This window comes from Hemicordylus capensis, chromosome 2 (genome assembly GCF_027244095.1).
Source record: "Hemicordylus capensis ecotype Gifberg chromosome 2, rHemCap1.1.pri, whole genome shotgun sequence".
Classification (NCBI taxonomy): Eukaryota; Metazoa; Chordata; class Lepidosauria; order Squamata; family Cordylidae; genus Hemicordylus; species Hemicordylus capensis.
In genome coordinates, this window is record NC_069658.1 from 253,422,161 (window position 1) to 253,448,305 (window position 26,145).

Here is a 26,145-nt window from a genome sequence, read left to right on the forward strand (position 1 = left end):
GGAGGCTACCCAAACAACAGAACTGAATAGGGGGCCCACACATGTGCCCGCCTCCCCACTCAAGTCCAGTCCCACAGCTAACAACCACAAAAGGTTATGTTGGGTTTTTATTTATTTTTATTTTTTTAGAAAACATTTTAGTGAAAAGGAAAAAAAAAACTAGTTAGGGTCCAGGAAATCAGAACCAACACCACTGCAAGGAGAAATATCCCCATCCTCCATTCCATATCTCTTCAGGGACTAATTCCAGGATGGTAAGGATTCTGTTCATGTTGGCATTCTGGTTCTGTGTGCAGGATGCAGTATCCCAAGAATCTCAGTTCTCATTTAAAAACAACAACAATCACCGCATTTTCTAGCCCTCAAGCCTGCAAGAAGATATACTTGAATATGTGTGGGAAATTTCTGGTGAAATATCGCAAACCAGAGACAGGTTAATCATGACTTCCACTGGTCAGGGCCTGAGGATTCAGTCCTTGGCAGTCCTTGTTTCCTCCCCAAACCCTATCCCCACAGCTATCAGAAGCAGATTAACTATGGGAAATAACAGACCAGTACATGTTTTACTCAAGTTACAGAACTATACAAGTATCCAGGTTTCCATGGCTTTGCCTTCCAATCTATTGTTTAGGCCTAAAGTATACATCGTATTGAATAATGCCCCCTAGAAGAGGAAGGACCCATGTTCCATGCCTTTATTTGCCACTTACTTAAAGTCACATGCAACTTAATTCAGTAAATGTTTACTCATTCAAGTAAGCATCACCACATTCAATGGCACTTACTCCCACTTAAGTAAGCACTTACTTACTTTAAGCTTAGTGTGTTCACAGCTAAGGATGAGATTTAAACCAAGGACTTCTGCCACACAGCCGGTTTACTATATGTGTTCTTAAATGACTTTCCCCAAAGCTGTCTTTGCTTTAAAAAACATTCTGCACAAAGAAAAGCCAATGACAAGACGCAAACTCATTTTGCAAAGGGAAGAGCTTTTTGGCTTAAATCATTTTACAGAAAAGCATTCTGTGTCTCTTAGCCATGGGAAGGGCAAGAAGTTCTGCATGGAAAGTTCACCCTCTGACCACAGGAAGTCCTGCTCAGTGCTCCTCTGACTTTTAAGATGCCACCAGCTTTTGCTACCACAATTTCAAGCATATTGTTACTATAAGGACCAGGAACTTACTGTTTAAAATCTTCCTTTAAAAACAAAATCTACCTTGAAGGCTGAGATTTCACTTACACATTGCAACCATGGAGATGTAGAATACTCTCAGTTCTTTCTCTCTTCCTAGCAGTTTTGACTTCACTTCTCTGCTGGTTCTCCCAGGATTACTGACTTCTATGTACCTGGATAAAATTGCACTCCATCAACCAAGACTACTGGGCTTCTGTGGTCAAGCTACATAGTAGACAGTCTTAGACCAAATGTTTTGGCGTCTGAGGACCAAACTAGACAATGAGACTATTCCCACGATCAGCCAAAATTGGGCTAGGGGATCATCCGATTTCGGATGATCGTGGGAGCCACCAGGCTCGCAACTGAGCCCGGTTGCCTCCTGGAGGTTAACCCACCTAAATACCCCTCCTCTTAAACCGGGTTTGCGGAGCGAGCATTCTGCAAACCTGTTTTTTGAAATTTTGAGTAGCCGCGCCGCACCGCGGCTGCTCATCAGTAGACCCCCAGAGGGGAGGCGGAAAGCCACCTCCCGGCTCCGGGGGTCTCTCCAGTATGCCCTGCGCACTCACACAGCCCCCCAATCCCCCAGCCCCCGCCAGCTCTGTCACAGAGCCGGAAATCGTGTGGGTGGCCAATCTGGCCACCCAGGGCTCCCGCCCTGCTCGTGTGCGGGGAGAGCGGGCTTAGCCTGCTCTCCTTGCTTCCCTTCCCAAACAGGGTCTCACTGATCATGAGACCCAGCTCATTGTGTCTGTTGTGCAACAGGGCCTGCCTGCTTGATTTTTCTAACATAAATATCACATATAGGGGCTTTAAACCTTGTCTTTCTGCTGTGGTTTCCCATGACTGCTTTATGAACTTATAGAGGACTTACGTTTTGGGCAGTATATAAATGTATGAAATAAATAAATAAGATAATATGCCCCTGGAGAACAGCTCTCAAGGTTTTTTTCCTTGAGGCCAGAGATGTGGAGTTGAAAATCTCCACATACTTAATCCCCCACCTCAACAGAAACATATTGTTTGATTGATTGATTTATTGATTGATTGATTGATATACCACCCAAACTTTCATCTCTTTTTGTCATTTACCACCTTGATCCAGATCTCAATCCCTCCATGTGCTATTTATGTTAGAAAAATGAAGTACATCGATCCTGGTGACTCAATAGGCATATTGTCTAGTTTAGTCCTGAATCTTAGGGTGAGTTTAGGTTGCTGCAACCTCCCCCTCTTACTTCTACAGTCACCCAGAGGTTTCTGATCATGTGAAGGCTCATTTTTGGGCTCCTGGGTAAACTGCCCCCATCCCTGCCCACTAAACAATTACTGAAAAGAGGAGACACTGCTGGAGGGGATGAGTCTAGGGCAGTGTCTGCTGTCACTTATACCAATCAGGTCAATTTGCTCCCTCTGCAGATGCCATATGGTTTCAATGGCCTTTTCTGTTCTTTGGCTGCTGAGATTGTGAGAGCGAGGTCTCATCTACACTCCTTTATAGGGATGTGCACAAAACAGATTTTGCATTTCAAGCTTGAAACAAAACATTTCCTCAGAACAACCGGTCAAGCTTCAGTTGTCAAACATTTCGACTGTCATTTTGGAGGGCTGTTTTTCCGGGGAGAGCCTCCAGATGAGGCCTCCACCGTGGACTTAGCATGTCGGGCCACCTCAGAGGGCTGGTCTATCCGCTGCATGAGGTGAGTAGACCAGGCCTCCCCTCTGGCCCGCCTCGGAGGGTTTGTCTACCCACCTCATGTGGCGTATAGACTAGCCCTCCAAGGCGGGCTGATGCGCTAAGTCCACAGCAAAGGACTGGTCTATCTGCTGACCCCAATCAGTAGATCAGCTCTCCCTGGAAAAACAGCACTCCAAAATGGCACTTGAAACACTCAAAATGTTTTAGGTCGAAGCGGGGTTGCTTTGTTTTGAGCTCAAAACAGGCCCTTTATTTGAAGGGTGTTTTGTTTTGAGCTCAAAGAACCATTTCAATCTTGAAACGTTTCGAGCTCGAAGCATTTTGCACATCTCTACTCCTTTAGCAGGGGAAGTGTTTAGAGTCATGTGCCTCTCCTCCAAACAACCCAAAGGTTGTTCCTAAGCCCACTGCCTACGCCCACTTCCTTGGGAGTCGGTCCTATTGAAAACAGTGGGACCAACATCTCAGAAAACATGCATAGGATCAGGCTCTAAAAGAGGTAGCAGTTTCTGGTCATGGGGCATAAAAGGCAGGGGAAGGGAAATGTGAAAGAATAGAAGAGATCCTAGGAATCCTGAATCCCACAGCCTCCTGCTCTGACTGACTAGATCCCCCTCCGCTCTCAGACAATCCAGGGGTCCAGCTTCCCATTTGACCTACTCTTTTCTAATCCACTAGCTCCACCCACCCACAAATCCCCGTCCAAAGAATCCAGGGGTTCCATCCCTCTAGTATACTAGACACTAATCCTATCCCAAAAACTTGGAATCCTGGCTCACCACCCCACATTCTAACCACTACTCCCCACTACCCTCCCTCAGAGCTCAGGAATCCCATCCCCTTCCTGCTGCAGGTGCCACCACCTTCTTCTCCTTCAGCGCATGAGGACGTTGATCTCAGCCACACTGGCTTCCATGACGTTCTCAGCTGTGGTCTTGCCATGTTGCTCCTTGAGATGGCGCCGTATGGCGGGCTTATGGGCGAAGCGGACATCACAGTAGGAGCAGCGGTACGGCCTCTCGCCGCTGTGGAGGTTCATGTGGTCGTGGAGCGTGGACTTCTGGGTGAAGCACTTCCCACAGATGGCGCAGGAGTGCGACTTCACGCCGCGGTGGACGTTCATGTGCCGGTTGAGGTTACTGCTGTGGTTGAACTGCTTGCCGCAGCGTGGGCACATGAAAATGAAGTGGTGAGCCCGCATGTGGAAGACTAGCTTCTCCACCCCTTGGAAAACCTCCTCACACTTGGTACAACGGATGATCCTCGAGGCACCACCACCTCCCCCTGGCGTTCCTGAACCACTGCTGCCTCTCCCTGTTGTAGGAAAGGTCGAAAAAGGTCGCCCACTCAGTCCTGCCAACACCAGCCCCATCCCGCCTCCACTGCTCTGGCACTCTGAGGCAACAGCTGCTGCTTCACTGGTCTCCTCCAAATAGCCTCCGCTGGGGATGATTAGGAGGCCTTCACCCTCAGCATCCTCAGAGAGACTGTAGGAGGCCTTCACTACGCCCTGCTGGGTCTTCTCCAGCGTTGATTCTGGAGAAGACCCTATAGCTTCCGCCACTGTAGAGTTGACTTGAGGTTCTTCCTGGTCTCCAGACGCATCTTTGTTCCACCCTGGTGGGGGAGAAGAATCCTTGCCCCAAGTTTGTTGGGGAGAAGTTTCCTTGTTCCAGCTCTGCTGGGGAGATGCATCTTTGTTCCAAGAGGCACCTGCCTGCTGCTTCTTCTGCCTCTGGGCCACCTCCATGGCTGATTCAACCTTCACAATGCAGATGTCAGAGACAGCATCATCATCCCCATAATCCTCTTCCTGCTCTTCATCATCGTCTTCTGCCTTCATCTCCAGGTCTTCCTCCATTGGGAATTCCAGCTTGATGGGCCGTGGCATGGACCTGCGGATCATAAAGAAACACAATTTAATGTAGTGGTGGAGAATCTGGCTGTGAGATGGGTTATAAAGTTGCCTTCAGAGAGGCAAACTTGGTCCATCTAGGCCAATACTGTTTACTCTATCTGCATCTGTCATGAACCCAGAGTCTGACATGAAGTTGTCCCAGGATGAAGGGGTCATGATCCCTGAGCTGGGCATCAGGGGCTCTCAAGGTGAAGTGGTCGTGACCCCTGAGCCTGACTGACTGAGGAGTTGCTGGATGAGGCAAGCTTCAAGTGACCTCATCCCCACCAGTGAAAATGCCAGCACCTCCTGAGCCCCTCAGTACACCCTTGCCTGTGTCCTCTGAATCAGAGGATGAACCCAAAGCACCCCAGTCCCCACCAGCAGCCACCCAGCTATGCTGCAACCAGCGCTGAAGAAATAGGGCACAGCCCCTTTAAGACATTCCAGGCTCAGGTGGGGCTGCAGTGCTGGTTCTGTATTTAAGCCCTCAGTTTGCCTCCACCATTTGCTGAAACAACTGCTTTGTAGGTGTGAGCATCTTGATTCTGGTTCTGCTTGTGGCTTCCCTAGCTTCTGACCCTTTGCTTGTTCTTGGACTTCAAACCTGCCAGCTCCTAATGGACTGATCCCTGGCTTCTGATTTCCTGCTTGACTTTGCCACAGTGTGCTTCCTACCACACCTGACCTGCCCAGGTACAACAGCATCTTTTCAAGTTCTGAGATAGGGAGTCCTACCCAGCACAGTGCCCTGAGACCCTTTTCACTTGAGATGCCAAGCCTTGAACATGTTTCTGCATGCAAAACATGTGCTTTACCACTGGGCTATGGGACCTACCCACCCCCAAAGGCAGGCTCTGTCCAAGCTGGGCTTCCATGTGCTGCTACCCTTCAAGGCAACTCACTGCACTGAAGCAGCCCTTGAGTCCTAGCTTGGCCCCACCCAGTGAGACCAGTTGTTGGTTGTCCAAGTAGGAAGAACTTCCTGCCTTGGATTCAGTCCTGCTTCAGTATCAAGGTCTCCTCCTTCTGCTGTGTTTGTTCACTTGGACTATCTGATCATCTTGAGCCTTAATTCCCAACTGTCTACCTGGCCTGACCTCTGGCATATTTCAGGGCACTGGCTACTTCCAACTGTTGGCTGTATACCCAGCTTGACCTCTGCTCTGATTGGTTTCCTAGATTTCTTGGGCCTGGCTTTTAGCCTTGTGCCATCTGGTGACTCCTGCCTATAGCTCAGCCTAGACACCCAGAGTTATAAGACAGAATTTATCAGAACCTTGACAACTGAATCAACTAGGTACAAGCAAGCACAATATTTTAATAATTGTTTCCTGGCAGGTATCCTGCTGCTGACTGCAGACAATGGACAAAACCTACAAAGGTACCACATATTTGCTCTTCCCTTAGTCTTAAACACTGCTGATTAGCTGTGGACTGCTCACTCCACAAGAACAGCCCTGCTGGATCAGGCCCAAGGCCTATCCAGGCCAGCATCCTGTTTCACACAGTGGCCCAACAGATGCCTCTGGGAAGCCCACAGGCAAGAGGTGAGGGCATGCCTTCTCTCTTACTGTTGCTCCCCCTGCAGCTGGCATTTAGGGGCACCTTGCCTCTGAGGCTGGAGGTGGCCTACAGCCATACAAATCTGCCCAAGTATGGGCAAGTATTAGGTGGGTGGCAATCTGGGAGAGGTCCTTTCCAACAGTGATGCCCTGTTTATGGAATTCCTTCCCAGAGAGACTTAATTATGATTCATAAAAAGTATTCTCACTGTTCATTCAAAGCTCAGGCATTTTTTTTAAAAAAAGTCTTCATTTGGTGCCTTCACTGCTTTGTTTTAAGTGCCAGGTTAAGACATTTGTATCTGCCTGAGTTCTTAATTAGCAGCAATATATAGATTTTGCATGCATGTCCCATGATCACATAGGGGATGCAAAGTGTGATCCGGCCCTTCCACAACTACATGATGGCAGTCATCTCCATAACTGCAGCAACCCTTGCCCAAGTGGCTGTGCTAATGGGAACTACAGCTGGGTCACTGTGGCTGTACCCATGGCAAGGCCAGGCTGCAGACTACATTCTCAAGGCAACTGAGTCAGTCCGCTAGGGAATATGTTCAGTACAGGCAATTCTGAGCCCCTGAACCATGGAGGCCCTTGGCAAAGTGCCTTCAGTGCCCCGCCCCCTAAAGTGTGGAGAATATTTCCTTTTGCAGTGGGACAGTGGCAGCAGGGGCCTGAAGCTGCTATTTCCTGGTGACTGCCATTTTAAAAATCCAGAATACAATGCCCTCCCAACACAGAGTCTGAGTTACATAGCATCAGGGAGGGGCCACGGCACTGTGGGTAAAAAGAGTTGGGAGGTTGCACTGGCAGCGATCCCAGGAGCTCTGGGCCATGGGACCCAGTTTTCCTGGGGAGGCAGTGAAGTCTGGCATCTGCAGTGGGCCTTGCTATGGCTCCTGGACCTGAGCAGGCTGACTAGGGAGGCCACATTATGAGCCGGGCCTGCTGTGGACAAGTTTAGTTAAACAGGGTTAATTACATGAGATTAATGTGCAATGAAGTATATGGTGTCGTTATTTAATTACCAAAAGATGGCGCTTTTGCCTCATTTATTAAAGTATTCCTTAACAGCAAAATTAAATAAATGACATTAGGTGCAGCCATTAAATTGCTTGCCTTGGTCGCCTGTGGCAGGTAAGATTCCCCTCCAGGCGACCAGGCAGAGAACATTTGACTAAAGCTGGTTCTTTTAGGAAGGAACTTGACTAAGAGAGGCATGTGTGGCAATAGGTTTTGTGGCTCTGTTTTCAAGGGTCAGATGAAAACTGGCTCTTCAGCAAACCTCTTGCGTGAATGTTCTTTGCAAGACGAGGTAGAGCAGCCCACTACACTGGGGGACTTGGACCTTCGATGGCCTCCAAACTTTGCTGCATCTTCCTTGAGACTGATTTTGGGTTCGATGAACTGGGACAGAGCGTTCCGACACTTCTCCACCACATGTTCCATCTGTAGGTAGCTAGCAGCTGTCAGGTAGTTGACAATGTCCCTCACAGCAAACTCCAGGGCACCGGTGTAGCAAGAGAGGAGGAGGTCTGCCACAATCTTGGCGCTGTGCATGAGGGAAACTTGGAGCTCTGAGGAAGGGTTGAGGAGGAACTGGTCCCTCAGGAAGGGAGAGCAGGCAGCCAAGATGACCTTGTGGCCCCTGAACTTGAGGCTGTCTGCCACGATCGTGACGTCGCAGAAGCGTTCCTCTGAACGGAGCTGGTTCATGTTGCGTAGCGTAGCTGCTTCATGGCCAGGAAGCTGGAAGCGAAGGAGCTCCATACCAGATGCCATTGGTTCTTGCCAGATGGAGAAGAGGGTGAAACTTTAGGAAGAGAGTGAGGAAGGATGCTAAAGGGGGAAGAGACGCTGTGGCTTCACGGGTCACGGAGAAAAGAAACACTGGAAATGAAAAGAGGAAAAGGATATAGGATTTGACATTGTATGTTGCCTCAGGTACAGAAATAATGAAGAATAACTAATGGATTATCAGCCCAGTCCTATGCATGTTTACTCAGGATGGAAGTCCCATTGAGTGCAATGGGATTTATTCCCATGCAAGCATGTACAGAATTGCAACCTAAATAAATAAAATGAAGTTAGCTGTAGCCCATATAACATTACTCCTCTTTTTCAGATTTTCCTGTTCCTGTGTTTTCAGCTCTACAGCATTTTCTATAACTAGAATTCCTACTTTTCTTTATTTCTCCTCTTAATTCTCTTTCCTCTCAAGTTTATATACAGTTTTAACATGCTACTGCCCTGCCACCTCTTCTCACCTGCCCTTCATAATCACACACTAATACCAATTGGTAATAATACCAATACCAATACAACCTTGCTAACTGGCCAAATAGGCACCTTTTGAAGTGGAGGTTCTCATGTTTATCGGGGAGAGCAACTATTCCTATTAATACCAGCATAGCTTCCCTCCCTATGGCTGCTGCTAGCCTGTTGCTTGTGTCTCTTTGTTTCGGTTGTGAGCCCCTTTGGGACACAGAACCATTTTCTCATTCCTTTTGCTAGGAACATTTTTTGTAGTTGAAAAATGGTATGTTTAATTCCATTTATGCTGTTAATTCCATATCTTATTATTTGTGCATCGTATGTCTCATCCCATCAAACTAATGTTCTAGGTGTCATAGGTTTTTTTAAACTAACAATTCTTAAAACATAACCAAATCATGATGCAAAATAAACTAATCAAAATAATGCTTAAATACAGGTCCAAAATAAATCTAAAAAGCTTTTCTTCACATTGACAGTGGGATTTAAATGCCCTAAGAAAATACCTATTCTTTGGAAGAGTGAGAAAACCAGAATATTTTCCTTGTACAAGTAAAACCTGAACCTATACATTCTTCTTTTTCTCCTCAGATTATTACTCCTGCTTCCATCTCACCCTCAGCTCTGCTCCAGCTTATCCGACATACCCAAGATTACACTCTGTCATCAGTCCAGAATAATGAATGTAGCTATTGAGGCTTTAGTCAAGGATGTTATATGTTGCTATTCCTTTCCTGTGGCTTCATCCATCCATCCTGCAGCAGTAGCCTTTTAGAAGCTGAAACTATGTGGATGGGGTTAGTCAAGTGGGTCCTTTCCAAAGGATTATCACCCACCTGGGAGGGAGGGAAGCAGTGAGGATGACACAGGAGACTGTTTTTTTCATAGGATTCCACCTTCCAAGGTTACTACAATGCTGTGGGTTGAAGTCACATAAAAATTGTTTCTGGTCCACTGTAGTCATATATAAAAGGGCTCTTAGTTCTTTGTATCTTATTGGCTTTAGGTGGTGCTTTGCAGAGGCACCATTAAAAAAAGATCCTGAGTTTCAGACTGCATGCAATTATTATTCCTCAGGAGAACCCAAGGAGCAGAAGGGCCCTAATTCACTAGTAAAACACATGCTCTGTATGCTGGAGGTAACTGGTTCAATCCCCACATCTTCAATTAAAGGAACTTAGGTAGCAGAACTAGGGCAGAACCAGGCCTGAGATCTTGGAAAGCCACTTCCAGTCAGAGTAGATAGCACTAGATTGACCAACAGCATGACTCGGTATAAGGCAACTTCAGATATGTTCACCTATATCTCTGGCCAGTTTACTGATTCTATGCACTTGCCACAATGTGCATCGCATGGAAATGAGGCTAGCTGCTCATGCACACTCAGATGGATATCGGAGTCAAGCTCCAATCTAGCAGGTTCTACACACAAGACGCCTGCTTGCTTGTGTGGATCTCCTTACTGGAGAGTTAACCATGGTTATAAACAAGGGTGCAATCCTATGCACTCTTACTTGGAAGGAATAAACATGCACAGATCAGTACATCTGTGGGCCAATGTACTAGGTAGGTATGCCAAAAGGCACAGATGGTTTTGCTTTAAAGAAAGCAGGGTGCCTGAGCTGCATTGATAACCTTACTATAGTTACTGCATTTATATATTGCATGGCTCTTGTGTGGTTTACATGCATGGCTCAGAGTGGTTTACAATTGAAAATAAAACCATTTAAAATATTAACCTAAAATTCATTTTAAAACATTAAAATAACTTAAATTATTAAAAGCCAAGCTGAAGGTAAAGTGTGCTGAGTCGGTGTCGACTCCTGGCAACCACAGAGCCCTGTGGTTGTCTTCGGTAGAAGAGGTGGGTCTTTATTACTCTCTTGAACATCTCCAGGAATGATAAACCTTATACTCCTGGGGAGCAAGATGTAGAAAAAGCAGCTACAATACAGGTTCATGAAATACTTTGCTTTTTTGGCAACTGAATCTTGAATAGATTAAACAATAGGTCTTTGACCCTTGTTATGACTCTTCCTGCAACTGAAATGATGTCCAGTATCTTTGATGTAGTTATCTGGGTTTTCTCTTCTGCCTGTAATATTCAGAAACATGATTTGAGTCAGTCTATAATGGTTAGAGAGTCAGACTAGGACCAGTGTGACCCAGGTTCAATCTCCACTTAGCCATGAAACTTTGGACCAGTATGACAATGGGCCAATCACTCTCCCTCAGCCTAAGCTAACTCGCAAGATAGTTTGCCTGTATAAAAGGGGTGGGAGAAGAACCACGGTAGGCAGCTTGAGTTCTTCATCCTTCCATTCATTCATATTCTGCACAGAAAGCACAGGCGTGTAGGAAACAATATGCAACCTGTGTGCAGATCATTATGTGTGATGGTAGCACAGACATGCATTCCACGTGTGCCTGTGCTACAGTTGCTAAATAGGCGTGCATGTGGGTGAAATGCACACTTAGTAGTTATAATGTATAACAGTCACACACACCCACACACACCTCGCACCCTTGTATGTAGCAAACCGCGCTTCGACCTCTGTGGAGATAATCCATTTAATGAGCACACATCACAGTGTGTTCATGCATGGGGGCGGGGGAGGGGGCACGCAATCGCTGGCTCCCTCGTCCCTTCTTCTTACATACCCCTTTCCTATACACACACGGAAGAATACAATGCAATGGAGTTCTCTCCTCCCTTGTAAGTCTTTCCTTCTCCAGTTCACAGCTCTGCTCAAACAATATGATCCCCACCCTCCACTCACTCCAGCCCTCTGCCTCTCCTTTTTTCTTTTCTTTTGCACACTCCTTTCTTCCTTGCGCACGACCAGGCTCTGATCGGATGCACCTCCCTGCGCCCTTACCCCGTTTCCCAGGCTCCCCCCTCCTCACCTTGCAGGCTGCTCCCCCTCTCATCCAAGAGACGGGGTGGCCCCAACAGGCCAAACAAGGAGGCAAAGCAAGAGAAAAGAATTAAAGGGGGCCTCCTTAAAGGGCCAGGCAGTCAGAAAAGGGGGCTTGGTATTTTCCAGCCACACAGAAAAGAAGAGAAAAAGGTCAATGAAAGAAGGGGGAGACAGAGAAATAATTTCATGGCATTGTGGGAGTTACTAATCCATTCGTGGATCCTTTAAATTCATACTCTCCTCCCCTTTAAGGCTCGTGATGTCATAAGCAAGCGCCGAGAAACCGGATGGGAGGGGAATTTCTCTCGCCTCCTCCAAATCACCTTGGTAACTGGTTCCCCTGCCGCGTGAAATAGGAGACTTAAATGTACGTGGAGTTTTTTCATTAGGAAGTATTAAAAGGAGAAAAATCTCAATTTATAGAAAGGAACAATACTAGCTCTAAATAACTGGATGTATTTGCATTTGAAATGTGCGCGCTGCTCCTAAGCAATAGAACAACTTCAAAAGGCATACCTGGCTGGAAATTAAAATCCAAACACTTGATTCTGATAAAGAACCGTGCCTTAATCCGAAGGACTGTCGCTGTTTGTTTCTGACAGAGCTCTTGAGCCTTCAAAAGTTGCGTGGCAGGCAACAGGTGTTCCCCCACAACTGACTTTGCCTATTTAAGCTGCCACGCATCTATTAAACCTTTCTTTACGAGTCTTCTGTTTAACTTTCCTAATTATTTCAGTTTTTAAAAACAATACAATCATGTGAAAAAGTAAAAAAGACAGGCATTACAACTGGAAGAAGGCAGAATAAAGATGGGGATCATTTAATGGGACAAGGAGAAAAGGATAAAATAAAAATTAGTAGTACGGGAGCATGCACAATGCCGTGGGATTTTGGGGATGAAAGCAAACCACCTACACAGTTCTCTTCAAAATACTTCAAAGAATAAGACAAAAGCAGGTTGGCAGTCTGCGAATCTGCTCTGACTGTCGTGCTTATCTGTGAAAGTTGTTAATGAATGATTGTGCATAAGTGACTTTTAATCCAAGTTTTGCTTTTTTTTTTGGACAAAAATGAACTACCTTACCTAATTAATATTAGGTAAAGGTAATTGCCTCCCCCCCCCGCCCCGTGCAGTATGAGATGATGCCTTTCAGCATCTTCTTATATTACTGCTGCCCAATATAGTACCAGCAGGGATTCGAACCAGCAACCTTCTGCTTGTTAGTCAAGCTTTCACTGCTGCACCCCGTGAAAAAAGTTCATAATTAATTTTAAATGCTTTTTTGCACTTTGGTGCATCACATGTGTATTAATTTGCTTCTTCTTAAAGATCTTTGTCTTCCTCTAGCTCCTTGTCCTCTGGATGTTGTCACAAGCATCCTCTTGGTTCTGTGTATTTTGAGATGCACAGGAACACATGTCACAGCAGATCAACCCAGATTTATCACAGCTGCATCTTCCTCCCTGGCATCTGGAGGTAGTGCATCCACACCTCACCAATTGAAGTATAGCCTTTGGATCTGGGAGTTCTTCAGTCATTATTGGTATCCAGTAGAGTTGCCATGCCCCACAAAATTCCAGGTTTCCCCCAGATTTTAAGCATCTCACCCAGATTGCTTAGCCCTCCCAGATTCACCTGGGTTTCAGCTTTTTTTTTTTTTTAAAGATAAGCCCTAGCCCTTGTAGAAGCGGAGTTATGGAGCAAAACATGCAGTCACTGTTCTGCTCAAAAATTATTTTCAAGCCGATTTACATAATATGCAAATTAGACACCCAGATTTGGAAAGCCAAAATATGTCAACCCTACTATTTAGACATCCCCTTCCATTTTCCAACCACATTTTTCAGGTGATCGGATTACACGCTTCACAATCGTATCATTATTCCAAATGATTGCTTGATAGTGTGCTCGTGGTATTGTGTGGTGTAATACATCTCTTGTAGGTGGAAGACTCTCAGATTGGGCTTGTTCCTTGGTGAACAGCTACCATCTTAACCTAGCAACCTGTGAGATCTGTGTAGAGGCAAGTAAACCTGACTAATACATTCCTCAAGGGCAGCAAATATACCATCAGTGGGGAGTAAATCCTTCCCCAGGCTTGCAAGTGCACTTATAATACGATCACTGGCATTCTTGAAAGCTTTCCAGAAACTTAGTTTGCCATTCCCTGCAAAACCCCCAGTATTGTCTGCACTACTGATATCATGTAAGCCAGGCAAAGCAGAAAGCTTGCTAGGTCCAAGAGCTTCATATATGGGCAGCAGAGGAATAGTGCAGTACAACTCTCCTTTTCCAGTAACAAAATTTGTGTCAGCGCATAATTCTGGGTACTGTCAAACAGCTAGCGCAAAAACATCAGTATCTGGTGAGTGAATGTTGATTCTGGAAGCCCCCTTGTTTGTTGCATCAGTAACATGAAGCAAAATCTTTGTATCCAATTCTTCCCAATTACTTTGATGATGGCTCATATTTCTGGGTGTAGCTCTGCATTCACATCCCTATGTCATTACCAAATTTTCACCATTTTTCAAGTACCTTCTTTGATGAGTAATGTGTTAGTTCCATCTTTGTTTTCACCTGTGAAAGGAGATGCTTCATTGTTAATTTTGCTATGTTTGTTGTATTTGTGGTGTGGTCAGCTATCACTGGTTGTTGCCCTTGTCTTTTATGTTTTGCTGTCTTGAGTGACATATCAAATATCAACGTCATAGCGATCAAATACCACATGATGTTCATCATATTTTCTGTATTTTGATAGAAAATAATTTGTAAAATGTTCAACAAGCTGGCCACAGTTTTTTATGCTGTCTGGTTTATGAAGTGACTGAGTTCTGCCATCCCATCTACAAGTCCCACCTCAAATTTAGCTGACTGATTAATCTCACTATGAATGGCTTCTTCCCCACCCACCCCCTTGTTCATGGCTAGTGGCTCTGCATCCTCATCAGGCAATGTGTCTTCCCCAGTGAGCAATTTTTTCAGAATAGCCATCAGACTGCTTTTGTTTTGGCATTTCAGCATTGTACCATCAGCAGCAAAGATAGACCTTGGTACAACTGAGAGTTCGTGTTTCCCTATAGAGTCTTCAAGAGTTATTTCTGATCTGGATTTTGTCACCTATAACATTAGAGCAAAAAGGTTTCTTTCCTCTTTCAATGTACTAACTCCAGTGACCACTTTTTGTTCCCCCACCCCAGTATTCTTAAAAGCCTTGAGCCATTTTTGGAAGGTCGGTATATAAATTAAATCAAATTAATTAATTACATGAAATAAAAGTCTGCAGCTTACATTTTCTCATTGGAGCCCACAGGTTGATGTTTCCCTGGTTTATACACTCCAATACAAAACTTTCAAGTAACTTCTTACCAATTTCACTTTGCTTACAGGTATCTTCTTTGACTTTCTCAGGCATGACTGCCTTTGTGGCCAGGTTGAAGAGATCATTATTGTCCTCTGTAAATGGGTTTGTAAAGCTGTGAAGAGTGGCAGTTAGTGCTTCAATGTTTTGATTTTGCTTGAAGTTGCTATTGCAATTCCCAGTTGTGGAGGCATTTCATGGGTGGTCCTTGAGTCTATGATTTCTTGTTTTGGACCTGGTCCTGGGACAGAAACAAAGACACTGTAGTCTGAGCAAAACTCATGGCATGCTGGTTGACTTCACCATCTTTTTTTCTCCGTGGATAGGCTTATGTTTTGATCCCTTGAGAACCCAACGGAAGAAACTATGCAATTTAGTTGTAACATTCTGAACTGTAACTTCTGTAAGTGAACCAGAAAATACCTATCTCTATGCTTTGGTAATAAGTTTTTGTAGAATCTTAGCAGCATCATAGAGTATTTTCATGTCGTCATTTCCATCAGTGTTGCTCTCTTCTGCTAACTGAATTGTAGCATCTCTTAAAGTTTTGATAGAAACACGTTCTGATTCATTCACTCATTTTGGTTTATGAAATTTTACACTTGGTATATCATGCTATATAAGTTGCTTTATTTTTTTGAGGCTGGGATGGCTGTCCACATTATTTGCCATAAGGATTCCTGTTTATGCCTCTTGAAGATGCACCATGGTGACTATATTTCCATTCAACAATGTATTCTCAAGCAGACTAAGGAATTCAATTTCGGCTGCCACCTCATTCGCCTTGCTTGGTTTTTGTGGACTGAGTGCTGAGTGAGTGGTATTTAATGTCAATAGCATGTGTATCTTGAGGATCAATGGATATAAAAAGCTTGACAAGCAGTTTCTCGTTCCTACTTCTTTCAACCACATCTTTAAATGACTGACAACATTTTCTGTAGCAACTAAATGCAAAGGGTTCTTGTAACCCAGTCCATTCTCACAAAAGAAACACCATCCCCTTTTGTAAGGTGATGATCGAAATTGAATGAAGGTACTGCTTGATGGTATTGGAGCTTCTTCAATTCCCCTCCCCCCCCCCATCGTTCTTTGGCATGTTTGAGCATTTTGGTATGAACAGTCTCTTGATATCTTCTATTCCACGAACATCCTTTTGCTTGAAGGTCTTGGCATGTGACATCACCAAGATACCTGCTAATCTCAGAGAAACTTTTGTCTCCATATTGAGCACCCTCCCTGATAAAGCTCAGTAATTTTTCATAAGATATAGCAACAGGCTTATCCACCAATGCCTTATTTGTCCTCTCTGACATATCAAGTAGTTATTGTTGTATCTTGCTAATTTAGCTCCATGAACTTCAAGATGGGAAACACCTTCCATTGTTAATCAATGAACAACAGTCTCAACAATATTTAAGTGGCTCTGAGAATCTGAAACACACAAAAAACACAAATTGGAAACTATACTAAAACAAACTTGTACACATCAAAGACAACCTCAAATCCTTAACTAGGGAAATGTCACGATCAGCTGGGGTTCAGCTGGTTTCCACAACACACAACTCCCCTGCCCCAAACCTCTGATAATGTTGAATTACATTTGTATGTTATAAAGGGAGTTAAATCACTGCCTAACGAACTTTGTCTCTTGGTTTAACAAACATGAATATTGCTTTTACATTATAAAATACCTAAAAAAGAAACATTTCTACTTTAATGAGGGATTATAAAAAACAGAGCAGATTTTCCGACTGCCAACATGTTTTCTCTTGTTTTTAGAGGTTTGCTTTCATCACAAAAATCCTATGGTTTTCCAAATCATCCTATATGCCGCACTATAGGGAGTGGAGATAGGTGTGTAGTAATTTGTGCTGAGTTTGAGGTGGTTAATTGATTGAATATATTTTTAGTTATCCAAATAAAACTGCTTATTGGCTGTAGTAACAAGACTGAAGACTGTTCGAAGAAATGAGGAGAAAGTGGGAGGACAAAAGTCAGAAAGTAGAAAGCGGGGAGAGAAGGAAAAAGCAGTTTATATTTATTCTAAACCCAATTCAGACATTATGCTGTATGAGTGTACAGATGCCTGTACACTTGTACATGTGCTTGTGTGAATGACTGTACCTGTGTTCATTTTAAAAGTGAATCTGGATACAGGCCCCTCAAATGCATGGTAGAAATAGGAAGTACAGGAGTTTAGATGTTCAACATAACATGTGAATTACCTTACCTGTATACAGATCTGTACCTTTGTACACACATTTTGCAAGTGTTGAACATAACGTGTGAATGGGCTTCTAGTCTGCTGTAATTCTGTGAGTGAAGAATTGGACTGGAACTCCTGTGGAAGAGCTGAGGGTCTGCCACCTCTGACTGACTCACAATATCAATTCATTAACATCTCCAAGGTTGCTTTCCACAGTCACCTGGACATGAATGCTAATTCCTGGAAATTCTACATAAGTCCTAGGCACTTTCCAGACTAGCTGCCTAAAAGCAGCAAATGCCTCCATTCAGGCAAGTTGCATTCAAAACATAAGCAGCAGGGGGAGCAGTCTTGTGGAAACTAACAACCAGAAAAAACAGCAATCTTTTAACACAGGATACATGACATCATAGCACTATATTGCAGTGATTAAATTCAAAACAAGGCACTGAAAATGTGAATGGCACCCTGCTGTCCACATTGTCAGGAGCCTGTCTGGTGTCAAAGTCAGAGTCTCTGTCAAGGTCACTGGAAGGTCCTTGGAATCTTATTCAGTCTGCAAGAGAAACACACAATAACACTTTACTACAGTATTGAGTTCAGATAGCAAGAGAAACACACAATAACACTTTACTACAGTATCGAGTTCAGATAGCCTCCCCCACAAATTCAGTTTGCCCACCAGATTGCACAGTTCCAGAGCAAAAAGGGGTGCAAGGTGTTCCCAGGGGAGATGTTGCAGATAGGTACAGTTGTCAGGACTTGGAAAGGTAGCAGTAGTAAAGCAGGAAAAGCCTGGGTCTCTAAAGGCCAACACAAAGCTGGGGTTCCTCTGAGGCTCCGCTGAAGCAGGCTCCAAGAGATGTGTTGTCTTTCAGCACTTAGCTGCAGCCTTCAGACTTAATTTATAGCCTGGCTTAATTGCTCCCCACCTTCGGGCAGCTGGCACAGATTCAAGGTTTATCTGGCTTGTTGAGCAGCTGTCTGCTTCTCCTGAGTTCTTCCACCTGTTGCTGGCATTTCATCAATCTTTTCTTGCGAAGAGGCAGTGGAAGAGTTTCACTGTTTACCTCAGTGTTCTGCTCTTCACTCCCTGTCTCTGAAGCTTCAACCAGACATGCCTCAGGTATCTCCTGTGGGCTGAAAGCCAGGCTCTGCCCTTCAGGTATCCCTGCAGCTGCTGGAGGACTGCCAGCTTCCTCTTCTTCCTTGCTATCTGAGGATGGGGGTATGACATGCATAGGGACTGTGGTCTCACAATGCGGAAAGTGTGGGAAGCACACTTCAGAGATCCGTCGTGATCCTGTTGCAGGGTCTAATCTGGAAAGCGCCCTGGAGCATTGGCAACCTTTGTCTGTGCCACAGTAAGGCTATCACTGTGGGTTGAAGGCGGCTTCAAAATGCAGGAGAAATAGGTAGCTTGAGACAAGAGTCCAAAGAATTTAGAGACCAAGCTAGTGCTGAGTTTCAAGCCTACAGCATGTGCCACAAGCCATGTCAAAATCCAAGGAGTGGGCTTGGCATAAAGGCAGACACTTGGCTGGGAGTGTTAATCTGGTTAGAGGGACTGGAATTAAGGAGTTGGAAACTACTGATAATTCCCAGGCTTCTCTGAAGTTGTTATGCATTTGGGCTTGCTGCTTCTTCTCTTCCTTTCCAGCCAATACTACAATGTGATTGTGTGATGAAATGATACAATTATGCATGGAGCAGAACTATTTATATGTAAATTAGCTTGGAACACAATGAAGCTGTCAATTATGAGTTGTTGTTGTTGTTACATTTATATCCCACTCTTCCTCCAAGGAGCCCAGAGCGGTGTACTACATACTTTAGTTTCTCTTTCACAACAACCCTGTGAAGTAGGTTAGGCTGAGAGAGAAGTGACTGGCCCAGAGTCACTCAGCTAGTTTTATGGCTGAATGGGGATTTGAACTCGGGTCTTCCCGGTCCTAGTCCAGCACTCTAACCACTACACCACGCTGGCTCTCACACAGTTAGTGTGTGATGGTTGTTGGGAGTTAGTAGCTGTGGAGACAGTAGTGGATTTTTGGGTCTGGAGAGAAGCAGTCTCAAAGGGAGATGCTCAAAGGTTTAAAACAGTCTTTAATAAAGACTGCGAATAAGGCAGTCCAAAACAGACTGGGTGAGAAACAGTCTATCATAAGGATTAGGTGAAAAGGAAGGTTCTAGGAAGGAACCAAGCTCTGTAAAGCAACAACATCAACATTGTAACTTAGCAAGACAACAACCCTACTTGATAGTAGCGTACACAAATCTCAAATCATCTTTAATCAATTTTATTCTTGTTTTATTTGAAACACCTGAGTGATTCTTGTCAGCAACCTTCCTCTTTCAAACAGTGTGGCTGGTGAGTCATTATCAGAGACAAGGCAAACTCTGAAACAGCAAGCATCCAGATCTTCATAGTAGTGGGGACGCACTCCTGGAAGGGGAAGCTGGTTCTCCCAGGGGCATAGCTGTAATTGAGCCAAAGGGTTCAAATAACATGGGCCCCCAGCTCCTGAGGGCCCTCCAGCTCCACCCCTCCTTATTTTCTTCATTATCTCCCTCACTCGGGGGGGGGGCGCCAGAGAAAGGGATGAACACGGAGAGGAGAGCTGGTCTTGTGGTAGCAAGAATGATTTGTCCCCTTAGCTAAGCAGGGTCTGCCTTGGTTGCATATGAATGGGAGACTTGATGTGTGAGCACTATAGGATAGTCCCCTCAGGGGATGGAGCCACTCTGGGAAGAGCAGAAGGTTCCAAGTTCCCTCCCTGGCTTCTCCAAGGCTCTTTCTGTCTGCATTTCATGAGTGTTTGTAGTTATTGATACATACTTTCATTTTGCCCACATTTTTAGATAATTTTGCCCTCATGCTTGCATGAGAGGATTGTGTTTTAGTTACCTAAAGTAATTTTAGCAATACTGTACATTAGTATAGGTTAGTGAATATACACACACACACGTGTTTTATTTATTTATTTATTATTTATTTATTTGATTTATATACCGCCCTTCCAAAAATGGCTCAGGGCGGTTTACAATTAAAACAAACTTGTAAAACAATGAAAAGCTAAAACAAATTAAAAACAATAACACAACAATTAACAATTTAAAAACATTTAAAAACAAGAATTAAACATTGTCCCCAGACCCCAGCTCAAGACAACACGTAGAGTTAATATGGATGAAAAGGGCCACAACTTTATTAACTATTACACAGGCATGGCAGACTGGAACACCAGGTGATTAATCACCCTTAGAGAACTTTTAAATTAGTAGTGTGTTCATATTTTTAGTATTTTTAATCAAGTATCCATGCCTATGCCTACTGTGCCTCAAGTGGAAAGTGCTCTTCCCTCACTAATCACCTTTCCCTACTAAGCTCTTGTTCCTGTTCTAACTAGCCCAGCACCAGTCATGCACCATAGCCACCACCAGAACACACTCACAGCAGGTACACGTGTAGCTACCAGCCATAGATACACAGGTGTATTTTATATATGTGCAGTGATTGATTGATTGCTATCTTTGAGACAGGTGCCAATTGGTTTCTGTCAGTTGACAATTTAAAGTGCTATCCATCTCCAAGTCTGCCTATAGTCAATAGTGAGACAGCATTTGGGGGGACCCCAAAATGTTTCTCAACTGGGGAATTTGTTGCCAGACAGCTTGATTTTGGGGTAACTTAGAGAGCACTCCTCTAACTATACTACTTGGGAAGGTTATACAGTCTGAGACTGTGGGATCGCAGTCCCCATGGCGAACTTTGCACCTGCCTGTGTTCAGCATGAGTAAAGCGTGGGGGGAATATTCCCCAAGGTCAGAATAGGAAAGACTGGATGTGATGCCACCCACCCCTCTCTTTCAGAGAGAAGGCAATAGCTGGCAAGCAGACCCCATTTCAAAAGATGCACATGGCCTTGGAATCTGCTTAGATCACAATCCTATGGACTCTCATACACACGGGTTGTAGCTCCTCACTCCACTTTGCTTTTCCTGCTTGATCCCCTGAGAGGAAGCCTTCTTGCCAACTTGCAACAAATGCACCCACAAACCAGGGAAGGATAGGTAAACTAACCTCTTTCCCTTCTAAACCTCCTCGACCCCTCTCTTTCTCTCCCCCACTTTTAAGCGCTTTCCACAGCAAGCCTTAAGCCAGGCTCTGGTCTAAGCACCTTAGCCAAGCCGATCAATCTCTAATTAACCCCTGCTAACTTGGCAAAGAGGCACCTTTTACCGTGGTGATTCTCTTTATTTAGCAGGGGGAGAGTAACTGGCCCTATCCACACCCAGCACAGTACTTCCAGTGACTGTTGCTGGTGTTTATCTTATATTTCTTTTTAGAATGTGAGCCCTTTGGGGACAGGGTTCCATCTTATTTATCTGTTGTTTCTCTGTGTAAACTACCCTGAGCCATTTTTGGAAGGGCGGTATAGAAATTGAATTATTATTATTATTAATAATAATAATAATAATAATAATAATAATAATAAATAATGGGAAGGACTCGATGTCTGGATAAAACAAACCAGTCAATAACACCTGTCTGACTGTGTAAATAAATAAATAAATAATACCCTTAAGCTACATTAATGCTAGCCACCTTCTTGCCTAACTGAACATTTGTCTTCTGTGCTCCCATATACCCTTAATAAAATTTGTTGAATTGTATTTCTGTCTCATCTTTTCCAATACACCACAACTTGCTCAAATTGATACTGAAGCCAAACCGCTCCCCAAGCCAAGCTAATTTCCCCACATCAAGCCAAACGCATAGTTGAGGTGTCTAGCCAGCACCTTGGTGCAGTTCTGGTAACACTCCCAAGGCTCTGGCAAAAGAAATTGAGCTTCCAAAAACCTTGTCTGCCCACCCCTGGAGTACAGCAACCCCACAGCTACAAGTGACTCTGGGTTCTAGGTGTACAGGCTAATTATCAAAGTAGAATAAGCAAGAGAGCAAAGCTCTGAGGTTCCTAAGTGGGGAACCTTCTAAGAGGTTCCCAAGGCATTAAAGCAGACATGTTAATATTTTATTAGGGGTCAGGAGTGCTGAGTAGATGGGTCAGAACTATTTGAGACGAACTCATTTGCCAATTCTATCAATAGCTAGGAGTTGACCTGATTGTATTACGATGTGGTCAATTGGTCTGTTGGAACCTTTCCATTGACCCAAGTCCCTAACTTGCCACGGTGATCATGTAGTGTAAGAACACTGGGTGGAGCCCCTGCCTTTCCCAGGCTCCAAGCACAATACCCCGCCTATGTGACCATCTCACTTACTTGAAATGGAGACTAGCCCTCAAAACTCCACTTTTAGCTCCTACAACAGGTGTATTTGGACCAAGATGGATGCTACAACACATAGTTGTTCCAATGGTTTTCACAATACCAACATTTCCACTATTGCTTTCTATGGTCACCTCTGGAAATGGATACTGATCCCTGGTGGTTCTAGGCCAATCATGTAGGGTGGCAATTCTAGGCTGTGGTTTCAGTTCAAATTGCAGCCCTGCACTGTTGCTTCTGATGAGGAAATTAAAGCCTGTAACTACATAGTGGTGCATTTTCAGACCACACTACACACGACATGAAACTACAAAGAGGGGGAGGACTCTGACAACAGGGTCCAGCAAGGAAGGACTTTGTTCCAGAGCCTCTGCAAACCCTAGTGCTGACTTTGTAGGCAGGAAGGGGCTCATGGAGGAGTTTTTTCCAGGATCCTCCTGGAACCTGAAGCCAGGCCTCTTGGAGACAGAGATAGTTGTGAGTTTGCTAAGATGAAGTACCCTGGAGTATAAGCTTTTTCTGTGGTGAATTTCAGATCTGTTACCTTGCAGGAGTATCTGTGTGCCTCTACTTATGTTCTGCTTGTAAACAAAACAATTATTATAAAGACGCTTTTAAGTTTCTAGTGCTCTCTCATCCAGAGGAAAGGTCGAAACCTTGTCACAGTGGTCTTGGAACATCTCCCTGCTCTAGGAAGACAGTAATGTGAATGGAGATTGTCCATATTTGCAGTGAAGGCAGAATAAAATTATTTATTGGAACAAACTTCAGGTTACAAAATGTGGGAGAAAAGGGGATTTCAGCAGGTTGAAAAGGTAATTTATGAGAAGGATAAGTTGCTTCATGGGAAATTTACTATATAGTGTTGCTGTTTTTTTGTTTTAACATCCCCACTCTGAAAACTGAAATTCTTGTGTTGGTTTACAAAGATCTATAATAGTGGTCCTGTTTTCCAACTCAATGTCTAATAAATTAAATCAAACTATTGTACTGGATACCTGACTCTAGAAAGGCCCAAAGTGGCTGTAAAAAAGCATTTTGATATGCAATGTGGTGGTGTGCCCCACTAACATGGTTGAACACTGTTGGCCTGAGCATTATTTGCCAGGTTAAAAGGTGGTAACATTTAAATAATCTCGGCCCCAGTGTTTTAACAGGGGTGGGAAATGTCTGGCTCTTTAAGAGAAGTGGTGTGGGGGAGGGGGCGGTTAGCCTTGACTCCTGGCTTAGTAAATTTACAATTGTAGCACAGATTTACTGGAAATGAACGCAGTGAGGCTTTGTTTGTACAGAGCATGTTTTGCCTTCTCGTCCACATACCTTGCTGACCGTGCCAATTGCACAGGGCATCTTGGCAAGAGTTGTAGCCAGTAATAAAAGCAAGATATACACATGGCATGTGGGGGAAGGATTAAATGTTGGGAATTCTCTCTGGTAAGAGATACCCTTCTAATATAGCAGAGTGCACAGAGGCACAACACAGTGGAGTCTGCCCAAGCATGCGTGTATGCTGAGAGCAAAATAACTTGGAGCCAGTTCATAGTTTCAAATCAATATAGGGAGTATTTATTAGTGAACTCCATTCTAGATAGTAAAGTGGAGAGATAGGCATTCTAATCTAGCTAGTTAGCTGGATGCACATGGATGCATCTCTGCACACATGGTGCAGGGAGAGAAGAGCTTGCATGTTGCAAGGGAGAAAGAAGGGAAGGGAAGAAGGAAGAGGAAGTGGCGGGCAGGCAGGCAGGAAGTTAGTCCCTAAGAGTAGCAATCTACATACCAAAGGGATAGAGCAGTAGAGAAGGGATGACCAATGTCTTGACCTCTCTAGCCCTCTGACTCACTAGTCTGTCCCCCTCTGTCACTGAGACAGCGCAAAGTCCTTCACTAACAATGTTAAATGCCTTCTCTCCCAGCACCATGGCTTTGTTACAGTTGCTTTTAAGTGAAAACAAATACATCAGTCAGAATTGCCAATTGCAAATCTTCCATGTAATGAGTGGTTTGGCCCTGATTGTCCATAAGTGACTGTACTCAGTATTTCACTGCAACTATGGAAAAAGAACAGGCATGATAACTTCTAAACAGAATCTCCATGTTCAGGAGCAGTATACCTGAGACTACCAGTGGCTGGGCGCAGGCAACAGGATGTCCGCCTTTTGAACTCCCCAGAAGCATCTAGGGTTAGGCAGTCACCCTTAGAAACAGAATATTGTTCTGCGAGAACCCAGTGAGGGAGCAGTTCATTTATCTCCATGGTCCAGGAGCAGGCAGATTAAGCCAGGGAGCCACTAGATTTCAACTTCTGCCTTATGCACATGTCATTATTAAAAGTGTATGAACACAAGAAACAAACAAGTTGTTCTAGTAAGGACTAATCAGCCTACTTTCCTTTCACTGTCTCTACATCTGGACTAAATTTGGTGCAAATCAAGGTCCACAAGTTAGATCTCTTGTGCCTCAAATGTTCATGTGTCTGCCATCTTGGATCGGGGTGGATGTCATTATTACAAACTACACCACTGATGTGTCCCTGTGTGTCACTCACTGCAACTGTATGTAATTTGTTTCAGATCAGTTAGAAAGGATGCACCCAAGCCAGGGAGCTCTTGCCCTCAGCTCAAGACCAACAGCCTGAGACAACATTTTATTAATCTGTTATTTGCTTCTTTAAATACTGTAAACCACTTTGGGTGCCTTTGTCAAGGCAGAAAGGCGGTATAAAAATGTAGGAAATAAATAATAAATAAATTACAAACTGCACCATTGAGGTGTCCCTGTGTGTCACTCACTACTGCTGTTCCAAATTTGGTTCAAATTGGTTAGACAGTCCTCGGGTTAGTGCACTTACACCTCAAAAGTTTATGCATCCACCATCTTGGACTGGGGTGGGTGTCATCACAAACTACACCACAGGAACATCCCTATGTGTTCATTCAGCTGTAGCAAACTTTGCTAAGTTGCCAGAACCTATGGGGTATACTCATGGGTCAAATGGGCCGTAACCCAAAGTTTGGCTTTAAAAAAGCCAAACCTGCCAACCTGCACTTGCACCTCAAAAGTTTGTGTCTACCATCTTGAATTGGGGTGGATGACATCATCACAATCTTCACTGTTGAGGTATCCCTAGAGCTGTAACAAACTGGGTTCAAATCGGTTAAGCAGTCCACCAGTTAGCTCACTTGCACCTCAAAGATTTATGCTTCTGCCATCTTGAATCAGGGTGGATGACATCACAGACTACACCACTGATGTGTCCCTGTGTGTCACTCACTACAACTGTATGTAATTTGTTTCAAATCTGTTAGACAGTCCACAAGTTAGCCCACTTGTGCCTCAAACATTCGCACGTCCACCATCTTGGATTGGGGTAGATGACATAAACTATACCATTAAGGTGTCCCTATTTGTCCCTACAGCTGCAGCAAATTTGGTTCAAATAGGTTAAGTGGTTCACAAGTTAGCCCACTTGCGCCTCCAAAGTTTATGCTTCCACCATCTTGGACCAGTGTGACCATCATCACAAACTATGCCATTGAGGTGTCCCTGTGTGTCACTCACTGCAGCTGTATCCAATTTGGTTTAAATTGGTTAGGCAATCTATCAATTAACCCACTTGTGCCTCAGATGTTCATGTGGCTGCCATCTTGAATTGGAGTGGATGACATCATCACACACCATGCCATTTGGGCATCTCTATTTGTCCCTGCAACTGCAGCAAATTTGGTTCAAATCGGTTAAGCGGTTCACAAGTT

At 44.3% G+C, this 26,145-nt stretch overlaps 1 protein-coding gene and 1 long non-coding RNA gene across 8 annotated transcripts; one reads left to right on the forward strand and one right to left on the reverse strand.

Annotated features, from left to right (window-relative positions):
* Positions 1–94: 94 nt before the first annotated feature.
* Positions 95–11,784, reverse strand: ZBTB12 (zinc finger and BTB domain containing 12). 6 transcript variants are annotated; one of them, XM_053295570.1, is made up of 5 exons: positions 11,520–11,784; positions 10,633–10,707; positions 9,449–9,528; positions 7,624–8,228; positions 95–4,771 (listed from the first exon to the last, which is right to left on the reverse strand). In XM_053295570.1, exons 4-5 carry the CDS (start codon positions 8,118–8,120, stop codon positions 3,751–3,753), a joined length of 1,518 nt encoding a protein of 505 aa, XP_053151545.1. In that variant the 5' UTR covers positions 8,121–8,228; positions 9,449–9,528; positions 10,633–10,707; positions 11,520–11,784; the 3' UTR covers positions 95–3,750. The 6 variants fall into 6 exon arrangements, with proteins under 6 accessions (XP_053151545.1, XP_053151548.1, XP_053151543.1 ...); XM_053295573.1 differs by lacking the exons at positions 9,449–9,528; positions 10,633–10,707 and having other exon boundaries at positions 95–1,347; positions 3,740–4,771; XM_053295568.1 differs by lacking the exons at positions 9,449–9,528; positions 10,633–10,707.
* Positions 5,297–25,158, forward strand: LOC128344767 (uncharacterized). Of its 2 annotated transcripts, none has more exons than XR_008316032.1 (3): positions 5,297–5,469; positions 6,115–6,157; positions 24,964–25,158. It is a non-coding gene; the product is annotated as an uncharacterized LOC128344767 (long non-coding RNA). The 2 variants fall into 2 exon arrangements; XR_008316031.1 differs by lacking the exon at positions 24,964–25,158 and adding an exon at positions 9,204–9,663.
* Positions 25,159–26,145: the final 987 nt, after the last annotated feature.